This window comes from Strongylocentrotus purpuratus, unplaced genomic scaffold (genome assembly GCF_000002235.5).
Source record: "Strongylocentrotus purpuratus isolate Spur 01 unplaced genomic scaffold, Spur_5.0 spur5_scaffold_19, whole genome shotgun sequence".
NCBI classification, from domain to species: Eukaryota; Metazoa; Echinodermata; class Echinoidea; order Camarodonta; family Strongylocentrotidae; genus Strongylocentrotus; species Strongylocentrotus purpuratus.
The window spans coordinates 9250808-9272056 of NW_022145604.1; the positions used below are offsets into that span (position 1 = coordinate 9250808).

Below are 21249 nucleotides of genomic sequence, written 5' to 3' on the forward strand. Positions count from 1 at the left end.
AAATTTGCTCCGTCGACGACATTGCCCTCGCGGTCATAATTGTGCTACTTATGCCGAATCCGTTATTCAAACCCTGGCGCAAACCCTATTCTCTTCCTATGTAACGCTTAACTTAATTTATTTTTTAATGCAACCCGGCCATAACCCTGTATCTCCGACAAAAGAAATCTCGAAAGCATTGATTTAGAAGAACCTAACAGTCACTTACATATGCATGGCATTCGGAGAAAATCTCCGAATTGATTACATCACATTTACTCTCCGCCCATGGACGTCGAGCTTGCTCTATTTCATTGAGACATTCGAGATTCGTGGCTCTGGCAGGAAGGCAGGATCGAGTGGCCCAGCTGTCCACAAACTCATTTATATCTGAAATTTCAAGTGAAAACACACACACAAAATCACCACAGTGATAATGCTTAGTTTATATATACAGTGCGTCCCAGAAAAAAAATCGAACCGAGAATTATCGATGTTTTATCATAACTTAATCACAATTATAATTGATAGATGACATATATTTTTTAAGCTTAGATCCTCCTCTTTCATTTGATGCAACTCTTATAATGCGTATTTCACGCACAAAGAAAACGAAATACTTCAAGCATGAAGGATCTTCAACGAAACGGAGTTTACTGTCTGTTGCTATGACAGGCAGCCAGTGAAAACTAATTCTGTTAATCAAATTATGGAAATGCTAGCATTACTTTAAACAAACAGAGCGTTGTTATTCCTGGCTAATTGATCGTGAGTGAGGTATCAGAAAATGCATTTCGCCAAATGACTTTGTGGTACCGTTTCTTCAAATTGTTTTTAATCACTCATGTGTGAAATATGCATCATGTGAGTGAAATAAAATGAAAGAGGAGGATCTAAGCTTTTCAAATATCGTCCTTGTTTTCACGAAGTGACGGTAGTGAGGAAAATCGTAACGCAAAGTGAATGCAATTTTTTTTCACTACCGTCACTTCGTGAAAACAGCGACGATATGTGTCATTTATTTAATATAATTGTGATTAAGTTATGATCAAACATCGATATTTCTCGTTTTCGTTTTTTTTTTCTGGGACGCACTGTATAACCGCGACACAAAATGGCAACGATCTACACAATCAAACGAGTTAATACAGAACATTTCATATGACAACCCGGATACAGCGGTTATTATCTGTAGACGCCTCTTGTTCATTGCTTATTGTGTTACTTGGCGTAACTTGCGGGAGTGTTTTAAAAATCAAAAGCCTCGTGTACATCAAGTTTAAACTCTTTATATGCCATAAACATAATGGCCCGCATTCACAAAGGAGGTTTGTAGACAAACCTTGGTTTTCGTACGTCATATGACGCGTTTTTACGCGTTTTTGGTTTGTAAAAACGCGTCGAAACGCGTCTAAACGCGTCATATGACGCACGAAAACCAAGGTTTGTCGACAAACCTCCCTTGTGAATTCGGGCCATTATCCCTGTGCAACATTGTTTTCATTATAGGATAGATACAATTAATTAAAGGCTTCAAGATTGGTCAGCTGTTGCCAGGAACTAATGAGGACCAGAAATGGGTAATTTCGGAAAGCCGTTGAGTTGCACAAGACAATTCTTTAGTCAATTAAAGCCGATTAATATGTGCAAACGTGCACTTGTGTCAAACGGGCGATAGTACAAAAAAGCGAAGAAAACAATCGAAGAGTTAATCAAGACCAGAAATGGGTAATTCTGCAAAGCGATTTTGTGGCACAAATCAATCCATCGGTCAATCGGCGCCAATTGTTTTGTGTAAAATTGCATTTGAGTCAAACAGGCTACCGTGCAGGGAGGCAAAAAAAACAAGCAAAGAGTTAAAAGTGGCATACGTCACCTCGTGTAGTATCTCCTTGCTGTTTGAGAAAGTCGTCGTCGGACCGGCCGTCAAAGTTGCCACATAAACCACAGACTTTTTCTTTGAAACGTTCCTCAACCGTAATAGTTACCATGTTTGCCCCATCCCACATGATCGCTAAACCTGTTGGGAAGTGAAATCTAAATGAGTAATTAGTCATGGTGATGATGATGATGATGATGATAATGAGAACTATAATAATAACAATCTTCATGATTATGATAATAATAATAATAATAATAATAATAATAATAATAATAATAATAATAATAATAATAATAATAATAATAATAATGTTTTTTACCCAAGGAAGCCTCATCAGCGTCAATGCTGTTTTTCACGAGGGCCCTACATTTATTATAATCCTAGCAAGTACTAGGTACCTATTTCTTTGAACCTTGGTGGATCGAAGGAGGCAACTATATCAGTGCCTGACTGGGATTGGAACCACTACCCTTGGATCGAGAGTCAAGTGCAGGAATCACTTTTCCACGATACCTTAACCTTCTTAATAAGGGGTCAAAAATAGTTTTCCTTATCATTCTATTTTTTTGAAAATCACTTTTCTGAGTAGAACACAACCTGCACAAATTCAGCAGGAAACGCTTGTGACTCAGAAAAATCTCATGTTTAAAGTCCATATCCGATCTGAAAAATGAAATGGATGAATTATATATCAACGGTAAGCTTATAAGCCATATATTACAATAATATCAATTATATGCCATTTTAGTGTCTGTCAGAGGAGTATCAGCTCTCTTAAAACTCAAAATCTAAAGCTTTCAAAAAATCGGGAGTTGTAGACCTAAAAACCTTGCTATCGACTTGATGACATCATATTATGTGGAGTACGCATATTCACAATGATTTTGCATTAAATAAGCACTGCTAATCACCTCAGCTATATAGACGAACGGATAGGGTCCACATGTTATGTCGTCACTGTAACTTCGGCAAATTTGACCCCTGTTGACCCGTAATTTGGAGGGGTGCGGAAAATGAGGTTTCAATTTGCTTTTGTGCAATAACGATAGGGTAAATACTTTGTATTCCTTTTTATTTCTATTCTACAATCATTAATTTTTCCATTTATATCAAGTTGTATTTTCATCGGATAGGGTCTTTAGATGATTTAATCGCAGCATGCGGAGCAACAAGTACGACTATACTCTACAAAAAGGACTGTACTCAATAGAAGAAGAAGAAGAATAACAAGATATGAAATGCTGAAACGGATGGCTCAAGACCGAGGTACTTGGAGAGACACTTGATGTAGAATTCTGATTGGGCCACTGAACCTGTCATGAACTGACAGATCAGTATTGATGATAAGGAGGGTCTTGAATACGGATTCGTGCATTCATCGCGCCTACCGATAAATTCGTGATGTAAGATATATAAATCTCATTCTGTGTATTTTAGTTTGAAGGATTATCCAATGGATTGTTCAATGGAAGGGATCAATATTGTAATGCCTAATTCAATAGCTGAAAGTTTTGTGGAACTTTGGACCAAACGTAGTTTTTTATGTCGTTCGAATACGTGCCTTCATACCGGACCATGGTGTAAATACCACCTACTTCCTTGGTGCAAATGTCCGAAGTATTGGGTGTTAGTATGGGATCTGATCCCCGAATGAGAACCACAGTAACGTTTGGGAATGTGATGTGAATGGCTTTGGTACAGGCCCAAGCATCTTCTCCGCAGTCCAAGCTCTCGATCTCAACTCGAAAAGTCTCATTAGAATTGTCATTGCATCCATCAGTAGACATGACGTAAGAACATCGCCCTGTTTAAAAAAAAATGTGCAAAGTTGTGATCTTGTTTTTTTCATTCAGTTATCTATTTATTTAATTATTTATTTGTGTATTGATTTATTTATTTATTCATCAAACTGTTTACAACTTATTTCATTCTTTATATATTTGTTCGTTTATTTATTTATATATATATATATATATTATCCATTCACTTATTCATTTATTTATTTGTTCAACTATTTAGTAATTCATTAATTCTTTAATTTATTCATGCTTTCATTCATTAATTCATTTATTGTTTGAAACAATTGACATCGTTGGGGTACATGCGTATACGACACGAGTTGTTAAAAAACGGACTGACTGTATATTCACAGGCCTTACGTTATTTGGTTACCAACCAAAGACTTCAAACTATCCGTCATTGCCGTTGGGAAAAAGGTTAATCAAAATGGAGGGTTTCTCCTGGAATACGAAGGCTCTCCAATACATCATCGTCTATCTTCCGAGTAATCCCGCATGGTATGATATCCCAGGACTATTTTTTTCAACTCATTTCGCCGAGTTTGAGATATGTATGAATCTTTGTGAGTACACCATCAAGTGAAGTCTAATTATGCATGATAACTAATAATAAACTATTTTTTATAGTTGGCGTTTTTTCTTCTTTAAAGATGAAGTTGAGTTCTGGTCATGCGATTGCATTGTGAAAGAAACGGTGTGGAACCGACCAGAAAAGGTTGATCATCTTGCATATAAGAATTTGTGTGTATTGCAAGGTTCTGGAATCATCAAAATGATAAGAAATTTGGCCAAGACTTGGTAAAGTTACAAACACTGTACACAGAAAGATGTATATGGGACTACACGAACACGTGGCGTAAAAAGCCGCCCCCCCCCCCCCCGATTTTCACGATGTTACATGCATATTTGGAATATGAAGGCAATTGAAGAGCCATGCTTTTCAGGGAACATGTCTTATCTGATGTTCTTCCACACTTGCATAATAAGAATGAGTAACGCTCACAAATTATTTTTCACCTCTTCCCTGAACTCAACCTTTTCTTTAATACAAAATAGCGATAAGAGATGGCAAGTGAGTGCGTCCTACCGTTGTGGCTGAAAGTCTTATCGTCATACGTATTGAACGAAGAGAGACCAAAGGCCCAACAAGAACCTAAACAGGGGAGAGAAATTCTTATTTTATTTTAATTATTGTATGCATCCATAAAGCTCAAATGGAAATTGTTTCACTATGTATTGAACTCTATTTCACTGGTGAAAATTTTACATATTTTCCTATTCGAGATATCTTTTCACTTATTTGATATGAAAAGTACGTTGATCTACTTCCAATATTTAATGTGTCGTTGTTCACTTCATGACGGTTAATTATAAATGTTCATGTGCTTTAATTAGAAAACGCCGAGTAAACAGTAAAATAAAATACCAAAAGATAAAACAAACACAAATATAGTCATTTCTTCTTATATTTCATGCTTAATCATGTTTTGCTTCGCCAATATAATTCTAACAGTCTGTTACCATTGGTCATTAATTTATACAAGAGGTTAAAATATAACTACTTTCATTCGAAATTTTACTTTAAAACGTCAGAAAATCGGGTAAATTGAACCATGGAGCTATTTACGTCTATACACACGAGTCTTACAGTACGGGTTGTATATACAATGAGGATTTACCTTCAGTATCACGCGACGCACACTCCCAAAACGCTCCTGGTTTACAAAGACTGAAATTAAAAATGCAAGAAAAAATCCCGAGAAAGAATGGTTACAAGAAAGCACAGGAAATGCAATGTCTTTTTTTAGAACCAATCACCGTAATTATGCTGGTGTCAAGGCTTTTTCACAAAGATTTATATTTTCCTGAAGGCAAATCTTCAAAAGATGACTTTTACAATTATTGATACATTGAAACACTGAAATGCATATCAGGCTACCGGATTCTTGTTATTACAAATTATTTCATTTTAATTTGTGAGGCTCTTTTAAAACTGCCCATGGTTATCATTTCCCGTGCAAAACAGGATATTATTATTATCATTATTATTATTATTATTATTATTATTATTATTATTATTATTATTATTATTACATTTATTTCATCATAATCATCGTCATAACTATCATCATCGTTATTGTTATCATCATATTATTATTACTATGAGTAGTAGTAGCACTATTATGAATATTTCATCATCATTATTCAAATCATCATCATGTATTATTATTTTCGGTGTAGTAGTTGTCATTATTATTGCCATTATCATTAATACCATTACTATTGTTATTATCATTAACATTGTTATTCGCTGTAGGCCTAGTATAATTTTCATCATTAATGCCATTATTATTAATACCATTATTATTATTGTGATTATCGTTATTATCATCATCATCATCAACATCATTATAATCGATGAAACTACAGATGCACTGGAAACCAACCATAGTTTATCTGGTGTTGGCCTTATTGAGTAGACAGCGTAGGTCTCGTTGCCGTACAGACACGGACAATCGGCCGCTGCTACGCACTGTCCGTTCCATTCATCGAGCACCGAGCCTTCAGGGCAGGCACATCCACCTAGACAATCCTCTCCTTCCGAGCACAACACGGAGTACAGATTGGTGCAGGTCTTGGCGCAGGCGCAGGTGCTATACTGTTGGCCGTGCTCACACACTGTGAAACCAGGGTCAGATATTGAATACGAATGCATCAACGAAAGAAGGGGTAAGTCATCAACAACAATAAAAACAAATATTTTGGTTTACTCTTTGAGATATGTGTACAAGAAAAGATGCGTTAAAAATCACTGATACAAGAATATCCATTATTGAACCCATGAAAAAGAAAATGCATCGTCTCTTTTACTTAAAGAAAGTATCAATTTTATTCTCGAAAATTACATTTGGTTGAAATGGTTTGGGGCCTTTTTGTATGTCCTGTAGTCAATTAAAAGTTTATAGTTTCTTAATACCAAGTTTACATTAAATAAATCAATGATTCAAATGCATAGAAAATAAAGACTACCCCAAAAATACAGGTATTTAATTTAATTAACTATAATGTACGGTAAATAAGCAAAGTGTTTCGAAGGATGTATATATACACCGGGCAAAATAGAAGCAATGTAAAATGTAAGGAGCCTAAATAAAAAGGAAAAGGTTATATACGGTAAGGCTCCAGTATCAAAAGAGTAGTATTATACAGTTCGGTTAATATTCAGTAAAAGGAGGCACGTAAAGGTAGTACCAAGTTTAAGAAACGTGCATTATATTCAAGGAGAACATACGAAGTAAAGAGAGAATTAATTAATTTGGTATTTGGGTAGGTATCGTTTTTTTTTCAGATTAATCTACTTGGATGGAAAACGAAAGTAATATCTCTGAAGCTAAACATCCTCTTAATTGGTCGATTGATTTGTGGAGGCCAAAGTGTGGATTTTCCTCTGTAAAATGACTGAAGTTTGTAACAAAATTTATAGGCAATAATGGAAAACTTAAAAACATAAATTTGATACAAAATATGACAAAAAATAAACATGGAGGGCTGAACCATGGAAGGGGTAGTTTGTTCTGCGACTGCCCTCGCTTCCTAAGACCAACTTTACTCTTGGGACTTTGCCTTGATTTTCACGGGTTCTAGATGTTAGGAGGGGGCTTGTATCGGCTTCACCTTCTACTTAAAGTTCTACTTTATTGACTCTCAGAAGAAACATGGTAAATCAAGACTATCATTTTGGTAATCATCATATTCAGCTCCAGGGGATTACATTCTCGTCGATGTGTCATCTTTTAGAGAGTATTTCAGTGGCGGGATCAGGGCTCTCTGACAGTGTGACGAGGGAGGGGACTCAAGTCGGACAATTCTGTGACAACTAAAAGGAACAAAATAGAAAAGGTTTTCAGCGTGTTGGCGTGCTGATTTGACTAAAAAAATGATCTGATAAGCAGAAAATTAAATCATCAGCCCACGCTTCTTCTTTTATTTAACCTTTTTTGTTAACCCGCTCCACTCTTTGAGGGAGGCACTTGGCCCTGCCCGCATCCGCCCCTCATATTGTAATGTAACTAACCTTTGCATTCGACTTCCTCGCAAGTATAATGTCCAGCCATACAGATGCTGTAATGGAAGATATCAAATTGGAATAACATGATAAGGAAGTCCATTGCCTCTCTGAGGTTCTGTTTATCCCCTAAAAAGGGTCTTACATTGAACTTAGGGGTCCCTTTCCCTAAACCTGTCCTTACCTCAAGTGTTTGAAGGGACTGTGAATTTTGTATGTTACCCCACCCTCTCCTCACTGTTCAACAATTCTGGCTATGCTATGCCAGTGATGCCGAACAATATCATCATATTAAATATGAAAATAGTGTTTAGGTTGTTTAGTTACACAAAACGATACCCTCGAATTCACTACAGGTGAGCACAAATAAAGTTATAGACGTTAGTAAATTGTTTAAAGGAATTTTACACATCGACATTTGTCGACTATCTGCACCTGCAAAAGATATATATGCTCCGGTATCTGGAGAAATCGGCCGACAGAATCCGAAATATGCATTTTGCACAAAGACATGGGCGCCATTTTAATTTACGAGTAAACAAATTGTTTACTCGTAATTCAAAATGGCGCCCATATAAATATGATGTGAGCGCACAGCGCAGGCAGTGACGCAACAATACATGCGCATCTGAAAACATTGATGACGCAATGTTTACGCGAAAATTAAAATGGCGGCCTTAACCGTGACGGGATGTATTGCTCCAAGCTTTATTTGAAGCAGGCGAGATTGCTCAGTAATAGAGCAGTGTTCTCGGGACTGGGAGCGCCTAGTTCGAAACCAAGTAGATTCGCCAATGCCCTTTGTTACCATATTATTCCTCATTACGAAGTCACGAGGAGAGGACTTAAAGCCGTCGATCCCCTTGTTGCTTACTACAAGCGCACATAATTATGCTTTAATAGCAGTCAGATAAATTATACTAGTATTTATATAACGCTTTATTCTGAAGTTTCTAAGCGCTCTACTATTTTACCCCAGTATTACCCGAGTGGCCCTAACAAGGCTTTGTGGCATTCGGGGAATTTGCATCGCGTGGGTAGAGAGTGGCAAATGCAGATCAATGTCTTGCCAAAGATAACGTCCTTACCAATGTTCACACTCCGTGTTCCACTCATCACCGACTTGCTGTATTTTCCCGTTTGTATTGATACAAGGGCACATGTCACTCTCCACGCACCTTTCCGAATAGTCATCAAAGACCTGCAAAATACACGGTGTGCCTTTAGTTTTTAACTTAATACCACAACTACAAAGCTTCTTTGAAGAAGAAAAAACATAAACTACAGTCATTGAATGATATAATGAGTTCATGATTGACCGTATGTTTTGCAAAGAACAGAACAAAATGGTTTATCTTGAACTACCCCCATTAAAAAAGAAAAATCATGCATTGCGGGAACATCAAGATAATCTACTCCGATCATGCACATAACATGGGGAGTTGGTACCAACGAGGAGTGGGGAGAAGGGGAAGAGGATAACGAGAATAAGAAGAGGAAAGGAGTTACATCTATCTATACAGAAGTAATTGATTTCAACTGTACTACCTGAAAGGATAAGTTGTCTGTGCACACAAATTTCATTTGGAAATGCAAAGGAAGAAAAGAAGGGAAATTGCAATAAATTGATGAGTTTTATTTACCTCGTTGTCTGCATCACCTCAAATTGTTATTCATTTATTTTAAGAACAAACAAAAACAATAAAATTATATTGATACAAGGACACAAGAAGTGTCCAAAAAAAGAAGGAGGAGGGGGATGAGAAACTAATATTATTTATCCTAAAGAAAATAGAGACATGAACTCGTAGGTAGAATTTTGAAATATCCGGGGAGGGGTGGATTGATGTGTTATGACATTACTACACGGTATATTTTAATCAAGTGATATCTGAATGCATCTTAATGCACATTTACCCCTTTCTCTGCCCTTCGATCCTTATTCCTGAATAAATCTCTACGAGTGAAAAAAGACAACAAAACAACATTTACTGAAACCAGAATTATGGGGTAAGGTGGGTAATTGAAGATGGGGCAGAAGATGGGGCAGATGTCATTTTGAGAATTATTTTGAAGCCAAGGATATTGGAGGATTTGTAGCTGCCTCTTACTTTACCATGTTATCGTATGTATTATAGAGGGAATGTTTGCCTGATTTTGTTTATTTTATGTGTTCAGATGCGGCGCCCCCCCCCCCCCAGGAAGGGGCATAAGGGGGACACAGTGCCACTCACCCCAACTTGTCCATGTATCCCAAAAGTACCCCTTTTTATGTAGGAAATGTGCACTTCTTAATTCACATAAATGCCCATAATACTTTGACAGGTGCCCTATTTTCTCCGTTATGAATACCATTTTTCTCTTCGTATAAGTGCCTCTTTTCATCTCTGATGAGTGCCCCCATATCGGTTCGAGAAGTTTGATTAACAATGATGCACGTTTCTTATAAAACGCTGTATCACTAACTGATCAAAGCGGTTCCTGTATACCCAGTCACCGGATTCAATAACTTGTCTGCACATTATATAGTACACATTCTAGTCGCCTTTTTTAACGAAAATAATGTTCGTATCATACCGGGTACCCATTTAACACGTGAATTGGGTTGAGGGGGTGCAATTTAGAAAAAATACATTAGTGACTAGCCGGGGAAACGAACCAACAACCCTAGCTTTTCCAATCAAGCGATTAACCCACTCGACATATTGAGCGCCTTAGCACGATGGCTCGACTGCAAAAAAAGCCGCAATAGTCAACAAACTATTACCAATACATAATAATCAGTGTTATTTTTATGACCATTGTCAGAGTAAAAATTGCCATTGTTTCGTATACCTTTAGCTAGCACTATGAACATGACGAACAAAGAAAGAGGACAAAATATACAGTTCCTCATTCTATCCTCAACAATTGCTGTGGTAGACAAAAGAAAACATCCCTTCACTGCTATTATGTAAAAATGTGTAGAACAGGTGAATATGCGTGTGACACCTGTTTTACACATTTTTACATAATAGCAGGGAAGGGATGTTCCTTTGTCTTCCTGAGGTACTGTATATAAATTGTCCTCTTTCTTTGTCCGTCATATTCATAGTGTAGTCTACGCCTTACCGTGCCATTGGGGCAGAAGCATCCTGCGTAGCAAGTTTTGTCCTTTGCTCCTGCTTGAGCCATACGAACTTCACTACAGAGAAGCTGGATTCGATGCGGACAGTCCAAGTAAACTCGACCAGCCGGGCAATCCTCAATTTCTTTTGAAAATATAAAAATAATTTTAGATTTCCCTACCACAAAGTTGAGCACTAAATACGAAATGTTGTTATTAATTATATCTTGCATTTTGTATTTATTCTTCTAAGTGTATGTATCATAAGCAGTAAATTATGTAGCCGTGAATGAGTTATATTTTGGAGGAAGGGCCACGAGCTCTTGGCCTTAGGGATACCAACGATATAGAAGACACGATTATTGAACAGAAATACTTTTTTTTTTTAAATCTATATAACATTTAACATGTGCAATTGCGCATATTTAAGTATTATTTTGATATTGAACACGAGTTGATTATAGGAATCGTGGATCTTAAATCAATGCGTTTAGTATGTTCAGTTTGCCTCCGTCAGATATTACGCACACTATGAACATGACAGACAATGAAAGCGGACAAAATATACAGTTCCTCAGGTAGACAAAGGAACATCCCTTCACTGCTATTATGTAAAAACGTGTAGAACAGGTGATATGCATGTGACACCTGTTCTACACATTTTTACATAATAGCAGTGAAGGGATGTCCCTTTGTATACCTGAGGAACTGTATATTTTGTCCGCTTTCATTGTCTGTCATGTTCACAGTGGCAGTAAAACCGCGCTGGTTATAAGTTCATTTTGCTTAATATATAATGACGTAAGAATATATAATGACGTAAGGTCTAATACGCTTCAGATTTCTGTATCATAATATCTAGAATGTCATCTATCCCCTAGTATTGGCTGAGATATGACCATCTAAATAAATAGATTTCCCAAAGGAACTCAGTGTTATTTATTAACACATTACGAGCCAGAGCAAAATAACACTGATGTAATGTGTTAATAAATAACAACCTTTGGGAAATCTATTTATTCAGATGGTCATATCTCAGCCAATACTTAACATATTCAATTGGTTTTCGACATTTGGACATTATTTTCTGATGCTCTTTCGGAAAACGAAGAAAAAATTGAGAAATTCTAAAAAAAAAAAATTAAAAAAAAATATTATGATGTCACAGCTTCGTATCCGGACACCTACCCCCTGGACATCCACCCCCGGATAACCACCCCAGTCAACTACCCCTGAGGAAAACTACCCCCTAGGGCAACCACCCTCTAGGACGACTACCCCACGGGACAACTACCCCCAGACAACTACCCCCTACCCCCTGGATATCCACCCCCGGATAACCACCCCAGTCGACTACCCTTGAGGACAACTACCCCCTAGGGCAACCACCCTCTAAGACGACCACCTCCGGGACATAATGGACCAATAATGCCCAAGCAGACGACAGCCCATAAAGAATGAACACAATTGCAAAGCTATTATTTTTCAAATTATAATGAGTTTAGTATTTATAAATGTGATGGCATTTCGAACCATTCAAAAGGGGATATGAAGCCGATTCTGATAACTAAATTTTTTTGTTTGTAAATACACAGGATAGGGATTTATTAGCAATCAGAGAAACCAGACATTCGAATTGAAAAAACCCGGAATGATATTTAGGACGGCATTTGTTCCCTCTTGAAACGCCGAACAAACCGCGGTGTGTGCAGTTGAATATACAATGGCGTCTTATTTTGTTTACATGCGACAGATTCCTTTATTTTTGTATCGCTGCATTTGTCGTCAAAATAAAACCATGCGCGGGGTTTAGAGTGAGGCATTAGATTATACATTTAGCCTGATGGTAGTGAAGTAAGAGAAAGAACTCAAGAGAAGATGAAAAAACAGGCACCGAAATAGCGTTTTGTAATTTATAATAATCACTACTTCGAATGTTTCCAAGCATTGAATTTTGATAACCTTGTCGAATCAAAGTTTCAACTTTGTAATAATGAAAATAAGATTAGTTTTTTTAAATCAATGAATATCTACTTTAAGGGTATCACTTACCGCAATTGCTGTATCCGGGCCAAGAGATTACTTGTCCCTGACGGGCACACTCGGCGATGTAGGCTAGGAAAGCGGGGCATGTACTCTTTTCAAGAGTCCCTAAATCCGATGCTAATTTAGGGCAAGCGAGGGTCCAGCAGTCCATATGAAACTGCTCGTACGAAACTACCCCGTGGCAGCTGTGGAACGCCTGCGTCGTGAACAGACCACAACGCTCTTGTACTTGCAGATGATATAGCTGATCTATCCTGCAATACCCAGGGGATACGGCGTAGGTAGGTAGGGTAGATGGAGTTAGGCAGAAAGACCTCCATCTTGTTCCAAATATCAAGGGGTCCACGGTTATCTCACCGGTTGGCAGAGTCAGATCATCGTTGATTGCTCCGTTGAATAAGCCGCACAATCCCCAAACCTGCCGATAGATTATAAAGTGGCATTCAAGGTAGTGAGTATAACATTAATCACTTAGTAACTGTTGCGCCCTTTTTTTCAAGTGTTCAGGATTGAATGCTGTTTTTTACACGAATTTGTCATTACTTGATAATTCCTACGGTTGTTTTTTTTTTTAGTACAATTTTTTTAAACAAACAAACAACATTATATATTTCATTTACCATGTGCAACATCAAACAACATTTTATGAAGAGTTTTTTTTACGCGAAAGGAAGGTAAATGGTTCCGTAGCTTAAAGCTCATCTTGAGCTCTGGTATGGGCATCGGTTGTCGAGAGAACATGGCTAAATTTCATTTTGGATTGTTTATCCTGCAGAAGATTGATTGTTTGAACCAGTAAAATAAAAACAACCTCACAAAAACTTGCTGGAAATCATCTTCAATAAAAAAACACAACTCTCATTTGCACATAGGGACCTGTGTTTAATAGCACATGGTGTCGGGCCTACTTACCTTGATTTCCTTATCTTTCTATGCTCATTATTCAGCCGCTATATATATTCTACCAAAATCGTTTGGCACAAGTCATTTATATGTAATCTTGAACATTAAAGTTCTTGTATGTTATATTTACCAGAACTCAAGTTTATCTTAAATCAAAGCTCTCAATAACTGTCTTCTCTTATGGTTATGTATGTGTTTTGTTATTGCAAAGGTTGCACAATATATATACGGAGAGAGATTCGATCGGATTTCCAATCCCACAAAACAAAAAACAAAAATATTCAATAAAATTGATTTGAAAATTCAAATAAATTGTACTCAAATCAAATGTATTTGCATATTAACAAGAAATTAAACAGCGGACTGCCTACCCCACCACGGAGAGAGTCTGCCGCTGTAATCTCCAAATCTGACTTCCAATCCCACATGATAGTGATACCAAAGTTAGTGTTGATGAGCAGATAATTATCCACGATATTTCTCACCACAACCCCATCGAGAAACAGTGGCAGTTTCATGTTATCGTTGTTCTTAAGCACCGATCGGTCCTCAAGAAATCTGCAGCGGGTATGATAAAAGCAGGGCGGATCCGGGATTTTGTATAAAAGAGGGGCACAATATGAAAAATATCTCTCACGAGGAAAAATAGTTATCACATTTTGGAGTGACTTCTACTCAAAAATACGCTGACATGCGGAAAACAGGTCATCACGTCAAAAGAGGGACTGGGTACAGCTCTACATAAGTATACTCGATTTGAATTAAATTTATTTTGTTCTGCAGATCATACAAATCATATCGAATTTTAGTGATAGAACATATCCAAAATATAACTTTTTTTACGTTTATTCAATATAATACTAATATAGATGTTGACATTCAAACAAAATGTAACTTATAACACACTACCAAACAAATATTCATTAATAAATCTGCAGAAGAAGAAGGTCTATCACAGTAAGCGCTTGCTTGATAGCGTAATAGCTCGCGTGTAGGTGGAGAACGCTTAATGTTACGGTCACAAAGGTTCGTACGAACGATAATTTCGTATGAATCTCCCTGTTTTTCCATTGTGTTCCCGAATTTCCATTGTCTGAAAATCGTTCGTACGGCGTTCGTAGCCGTTCGTAATGGCATTTGTGACCGAGGCTTTAGGTATGTCACTTGAGTTATGACAGGGGCACTGACCGGATGTGCCCTCTCCCATAAATCCGCTACTAGATAATACTACACCCACATATTCACCTCTGAGAATGCTCTAGTTCCTATAAACTATTATCATTACCCTGGCTTTAGCCCAGTTGTCCGAAGGCGCTGAAGATATTCAATGAACAGCTTCATAGCCGGTAACCATTAGCTGCACCTGGGTTGAGGATGGCTAATTGAGATTTATGTCTTGCAAAGGACATCAATTCTTCGGCGGGACTCAAACCGCGAACTATACGTGATCCGCAGCCCCCTGACGTTTCACGTAGATAACGACATCGCTACATAAAATGTAATCATTCACTTCAATTCTTTAAAAAATTCTCTTTCAAGTTTGATTTGGGGAAGAAAAAAACACTTGATGATTATTACTCTGTTATTTTGCTGCCAAAACCATGTAAAGACTCATTTTGATTCATTCCTGTAACGATTTACAAATGACGGGCAATAAACAAAAGAAAGAATGAAAGAATGTCAAGTATTTTTTTGTTTTGTTCTGTTGCAGAACTGAATTTCGCTGTCTATAAACCATGACAAATTTGATTATTCGGAACTTCAATCGGGGAGATTTAATTTCCACAACTTATTGCCATTTCAAAAAAAGTCTTTTGGATTTGTTTTCTTCATCAAACTCAACGGACCGACATACTGGCAGGACAGACTGACCGATCAAATAAAACTGTGGTTAAAATGTGTTCAACCAGAGAGCGATCTTCCTGAAAGCCCTGCAATTAGTATTGTCTCAACAATTGCCATAGTAGTACCTGCAGGTACTTATTTACACCTGGGTGGAAAGTTGCAATGTAGATCCAGTTCTTGCACGGGACGTTAGTTTCGGGGGGGTGATTGTCCTAGGGGGTAATTTTCCGGGGAGTCATTGTCCTCGATTGGTGGTTGTCCTTGGGGGTAATTTTTTTGGGGAAGGGGGCAATTGTCCCGCTGGTAATGGGCCGGTAAGTGTCCTAGACCCGCACAAAAGACAAGGGGTTCATCTTGCAATTCAACCTGCTATTGATAATGCAGCGGCTAAATTATCTTTAAAATCTTTAAATGATTAGCCACATAAATTTACTTTCAAAATTACACACATTTGAAATAAATGTATCCACATCAGTATTGTTTCAAAAATACAATATCAACGGCAAACTGCATTTTTTGTATTTCCCCATCGATTTTTTTTTTGAGAAAAAAATCACTGCCATGCATTGTGGGTGTTGGCTCACTTATTCCCTGTTTTCAAATTATGTGCCTATTCTCGGAATTCTGCCTGACTGACTTTCTCTCTCAATAAGGGAGTTTACAGATAAAATCTGCGCATGGGCAGATAAAGGTCATTTTTACCAAAAAGGTAAAACCCACAGAGGTGAATACTAGATATGCGCTCATGAAAGTTACTCATTTATGCACCAATGGTACATTCTATGATACGCAGGTGGAAGTATTCTTTTCAAGAGGGCAAACAAAAGGTATTCATGAAGCACATCTAGGACTTTGCCAGTTATTATTCTAATATGCTCAAAGTGGAACTTCTCTATGTGTAAAAGATCTGTGGATATTTGCGGTCATTTGTACCATGTGCTATCTGTAAACTCCCTCATACGATATAGATGAAATATTCGGAAGGCGTGGAATTACCTGAGGGTAACCTTGGTTCCTCCGATCGACGTGACCAGTGTTAAATATGGCAGACATGGGGACGCGAAGGGGCAATGATGACCAAAACTAAGCTGGAAGGTTCCATTAGTAGCCTTTGGTTCTACCAGCAAATGGCCACAGCTCTGGAATTATACGTTAGTAAACGTAATAATAGTTAAGATAAAGTTATCAATAATTATAAAAATGGTGATAATGATGATGAAAATAGACAATATATACATATCTACACAAATATAAGAAATAGTGATGCTCTGTAGGAGAAAAAACTTTTTTACAAATGTTCTTCCTTTGTCAAGGTGTTTGTCCAGTAATGATTTTATTTGACTTTGAAAATGTTATTATTATCCATCAGAATATGCGGATCCAATTCCCGTAAAATGCGCCAGGGCGAAGGGAGAGGGGATACGAACAATTACGTCGGTCACAAAAAAATAAGAAGGGATCAAGTAATAACGTTTGTAAAGTAATTTCTTCGTTTTATTTACGGAGTATCATTATTTCTTGTATTTTTTGTATTGTATCCAACTCCGAGCAAAAATCTTGGCTTTATTTCACAAAGATATTCCTAATTCAGCTTTTGGTTAAATCGAGAAGCCTATTATATATTGGAAGTGTGCCCTTTTTACACAGGAACATTTGCCCCTTTAACTTAGCATGACATATCCTACAAAAAGTAAACGCAAAAGTTCAAATGTTTGCTTCGCTCGCTCGCAAACGAATATTCAGATCATCACACACACAACTGCAAATTCTGATGCTCACTGTCATCCGTGATAAAATAATTATTAAGCAGGGCTCCCACTTAGCCGAGTTAGAACCTCGAGTTGTGGCGAGCTGGCGCGATCTTATGGCAAGCCGTTTTCTTATTAATTGATATCAAGAAATCAACTCTTGATATCAAGAAATAATTTTACGTTGTAAAGCAATGGTTATTCTTGATATCGAGAATTCGATTTCGTAATATCAAGAATTGAATTCTTGATATCAAGACATATGTTTTAATGATAAAACTGCTTGCCATAAGATCGCGCCAGCTCGCCACAACTCGCTAATACAACTCGGCTAAGTGGGAGCCCTGCTTTACAAACAATGTCTTAATATTGTAATTTATCGTTCCTTTGTTGGTGATTCTTTCCCTATAAAGTGCCATCGTTTTCTGTTGCACCCCACTTTGAAAGATACTCCACTGCCCCTATATGCATTTAAACTAAGGATAAACAGAAAACCCTGAATTTAAGTCAAGCGATGCAGGCAGTGACTGCATGGCGGTCTTCGGGTCGATAGCCACTCTGACGCGTTTTTGTACAAGAAATTCTAAGCTTGGACATGACCGATGTTAAACTCATTTTTATTAGTGGGAATCATATTTGTCGGCCAGTTTAGCTGAGTCTTTTAATCTTACGTCTGTGTTCTCGAATATAGTTCCATCGAATGTGTTGAAGAGGGTGAGATATTTTCCTGTAATGGAGCACGTGGCTTCACAGAGGGCTTCATTACGAGTGCAAGCCCAGGATCCCCCAGCGCATGTGCTGTATCAAAGTTAATAATTATAATGATAAAAGTAATTATAATGAATACTATGATAACAAAAATATTCTGCTTAAATAGCACATCATACACTTTAAGAAATAAGGGTTCAAATGCGGTGCAGATTTGAGTCCACATACGCTTATTTAGCAGAGGGTACTGCTATTGTGGCAGAATTGTACCCTTATTTCTTAGTGTGTATGCCTATTTCCATCTCTATTCGCTAAACATGAAGAAATTACACTGTGCATATGCATAAACATATCATATGATATTATATTACATTACATCGCGCAACATTATTTGACATTACATTATGGTATTTGTTTACTATTATCACATTGGATGAAAAGACTCACGTGACACTCATTTTTTTTCTTCTTGTGCACCAGCGTGGAATATAAGCTGCTTTTACACTTCAACCAAAAATCGTCGGTTTTCACACTCTGGTGTTTCACCGGTGGTGGCAAACGCGACGAAATCGAAATTAAAAAAAAAAAAAACCTCTGAAGTGTGGTAAACGCGCGCCAAGGTTTCACTGACTTTTTGCACTGTGAAAGCAATGTTCGATGAGATACCGGTTTTTCGTCACGTGACTCTCCTCGCTTCCGTGCGCGCTTACACATGCAGGTCATGCTGCAGAGCACCAACGAGTCGCACATGCGCACTACTCAACCCCCCCCCCCCCCACAAAAAAAAAAAAAATATATATATATATATATATATATATATAACTATGGATTGCACATACGGAAGACATGTGATAAAAATCAATATTTTGGAGACAGTAGCAAAATGGTACCATAAAGTTAAAACAAGCATGCAAACTTTCGTTTTTATTTCGCAGAAAAGATCTTCAAACCAGAGTCTTTCAATTACTTAATTACTTTTTACCCTCAAAGACACACTTTTTCGGTAAAAGATATACCGTCGTAATTTATGTCTCCTTTACGTTTCATTACTATCTGAGCAACAAAAGGGAGACATTTTGTCTTTCTCATACTATTGGGAGACATGTCTCCTAATGATAGTGATACTGAGCATGCACACATATATGTATATATATATATAAATGTAACATAATTAAAATGTATGTTTTGCTTTATAGATTTTTGAACATACTATTAGTCTTCATACAAGCCTAAAGGGTTATAAGGATTGCACATAGGCTTAGTCTATATTAAATTACTATTATCGTTATAATTATAATAACTATTATCATTATTATCATTTCTATTAACATTGTTATAAATTCTTGTTTATTAACACGAAAATGTCTCCTTCATGTGGGTGTCTCCTATAAGTAGGTATAATAACACCAAAATGTCTCCCAAATGTCAGATCTATAGAAATATTATCATCATCATTATTATTATTGTTATTTGATTTAATTCCACAAACTGGAAACTTCCTGGGTCTTTGAAGACATGCATTACTTCTAGGAAACACCCACTCAATGGAGACATATTTGTGTCTCCTTGAAGTACAAGTTTATCGATTATTTTGTCTATGTTATTATTAATGTTTTTTTTTATCATTTTTTTTCTTGTGTGGAGGTATATTCGCACATGTCCTTTGTTTTTGTTAATACTCGATATGACATGCAGTGGCGGATCCAGGGCGCAACAGGTGCGCAACAGTTTTTACCATCTTCATCCCATTATCATAATTATAACTATCCTCTTTATAAATCATAATATCATTATCAATGTCATATGAATGGATTTGTATACTATAAGAAAAATATGAAAAGGAAAAAGAATCTTGCATGTGAAGACACCATATGCTAACTTTCAAAAAGGAACCCGAACGCGACCCGACCGTTTAGCACAAGCCAAACAAAACGAACCAGACACAACGAATCTCACAGACATGTGTATATGGACACAAACTCAATCAAAATATGCATTCACATCTTCAACTGGTCATCCACAAAAGGTCACATTCAAAAGCAAAAACAAAACGCGGGAACTATTTAGTTATTTTATTAGCAAGGAATTTATTACAAAGGTAAACCATGGATTAATTGAGCAAGTCTAAAATCAAGCAATAAAAATTGGGCACATGCTCAAAATTATAAATAAGCATGAAGTAGAATACATATATTATATAAATGGGAGAGATCTCAATGCAAAATATTAAATTAATAGTCACATTGAATATTAAAGAAACAATTTAAATTGCACAGACAATACAAGAAAATATTTCAGTGTATCACATCATCAGGCAAGAAAATAAAGAAATGGCAAGAAAGAGACAGAAAATTGGAAATAGGGAAAGGGAGGGAGGAAGGGGAGAGAGACAGAACAAAGTAGTGTGGTGGTGGTTTTGGTAGTAAACCTCCTTGGTAGTGGTAGTAGTAGTAGTAGTAGTAGTAGTAGTAGTGGTAGTAGTAGTAGCAGCAGTAGCAGTAGTAGTAGTAGTACAGTGGAACCTCGTTATAACGATATCGGATATAACAAAATCCTCTTATAACGAGGTAATTTTGCTGGTCCCAGCTCTTTATATTTCTTTGGTTTTTTACACTGATATAATGAGAAACCTGATATAACATTAGGTAATTTTCATGGTCCCAAGGACCTCGTTATAAAGAGGTTCCAATGTAGTAGTAGTAGTAGTAGTAGTAGTAGTAGTAGTAGCAGTAGTAGCAGCAGTGGCAGCAGCAGTAGTAGTACTGTAGTACTACTAGTAGTAGTTGTAGTAATACAAGACTAGTAGTAGTAGTAGTAGTAGTAGTAGTAGTAGTAGTAGTAGTAGAAGTAGTAGTAGTAGTAGCAGTAGTAGTTTTATATTTCTAAAATATTTATAAAACTAATAATGCTTAACCTTGAAATTCTACATATAATTGGAACATACATACTCTACCCAACCATGACTAACTTGACATGAACCAATGAATAACCACTCGTGCATGAACGAAAACAGAGCTTCTCAAAAAAGGTGTAAAATTAAGATGTGGTCAAAACTTTGCCTGTATCTTTTGAATCTAGTAAAGGAAGTCATCTCATTTTTGGTCTGGGTCCTCACAAATGAAAGCAAAAGAAAGAACATACATGTGGAGATCTTCGGTTCTGAAATT

At 36.9% G+C, this 21249-nt stretch overlaps 1 protein-coding gene across 1 annotated transcript in view; it reads right to left on the bottom strand.

Annotated features, from left to right (window-relative positions):
* Positions 1 to 21249, bottom strand: part of LOC105443100 (SCO-spondin) — a gene marked incomplete at its 3' end in the record, with an annotated part of 64613 nt that overhangs the window by 6167 nt on the left and 37197 nt on the right. The window contains exons 8-20 of the mRNA XM_011675920.2: positions 18046 to 18172; positions 16623 to 16765; positions 14153 to 14339; positions 12885 to 13296; positions 10838 to 10977; positions 8815 to 8927; positions 7736 to 7782; positions 6108 to 6339; positions 5340 to 5389; positions 4748 to 4813; positions 3423 to 3665; positions 1856 to 1999; positions 209 to 369 (exon numbers count right to left, since the gene is read on the bottom strand). Of these exons, the coding sequence (XP_011674222.2) occupies positions 209 to 369; positions 1856 to 1999; positions 3423 to 3665; positions 4748 to 4813; positions 5340 to 5389; positions 6108 to 6339; positions 7736 to 7782; positions 8815 to 8927; positions 10838 to 10977; positions 12885 to 13296; positions 14153 to 14339; positions 16623 to 16765; positions 18046 to 18172 (2065 nt within the window). The remainder of the gene's footprint in view (positions 1 to 208; positions 370 to 1855; positions 2000 to 3422; positions 3666 to 4747; positions 4814 to 5339; positions 5390 to 6107; positions 6340 to 7735; positions 7783 to 8814; positions 8928 to 10837; positions 10978 to 12884; positions 13297 to 14152; positions 14340 to 16622; positions 16766 to 18045; positions 18173 to 21249) is intronic.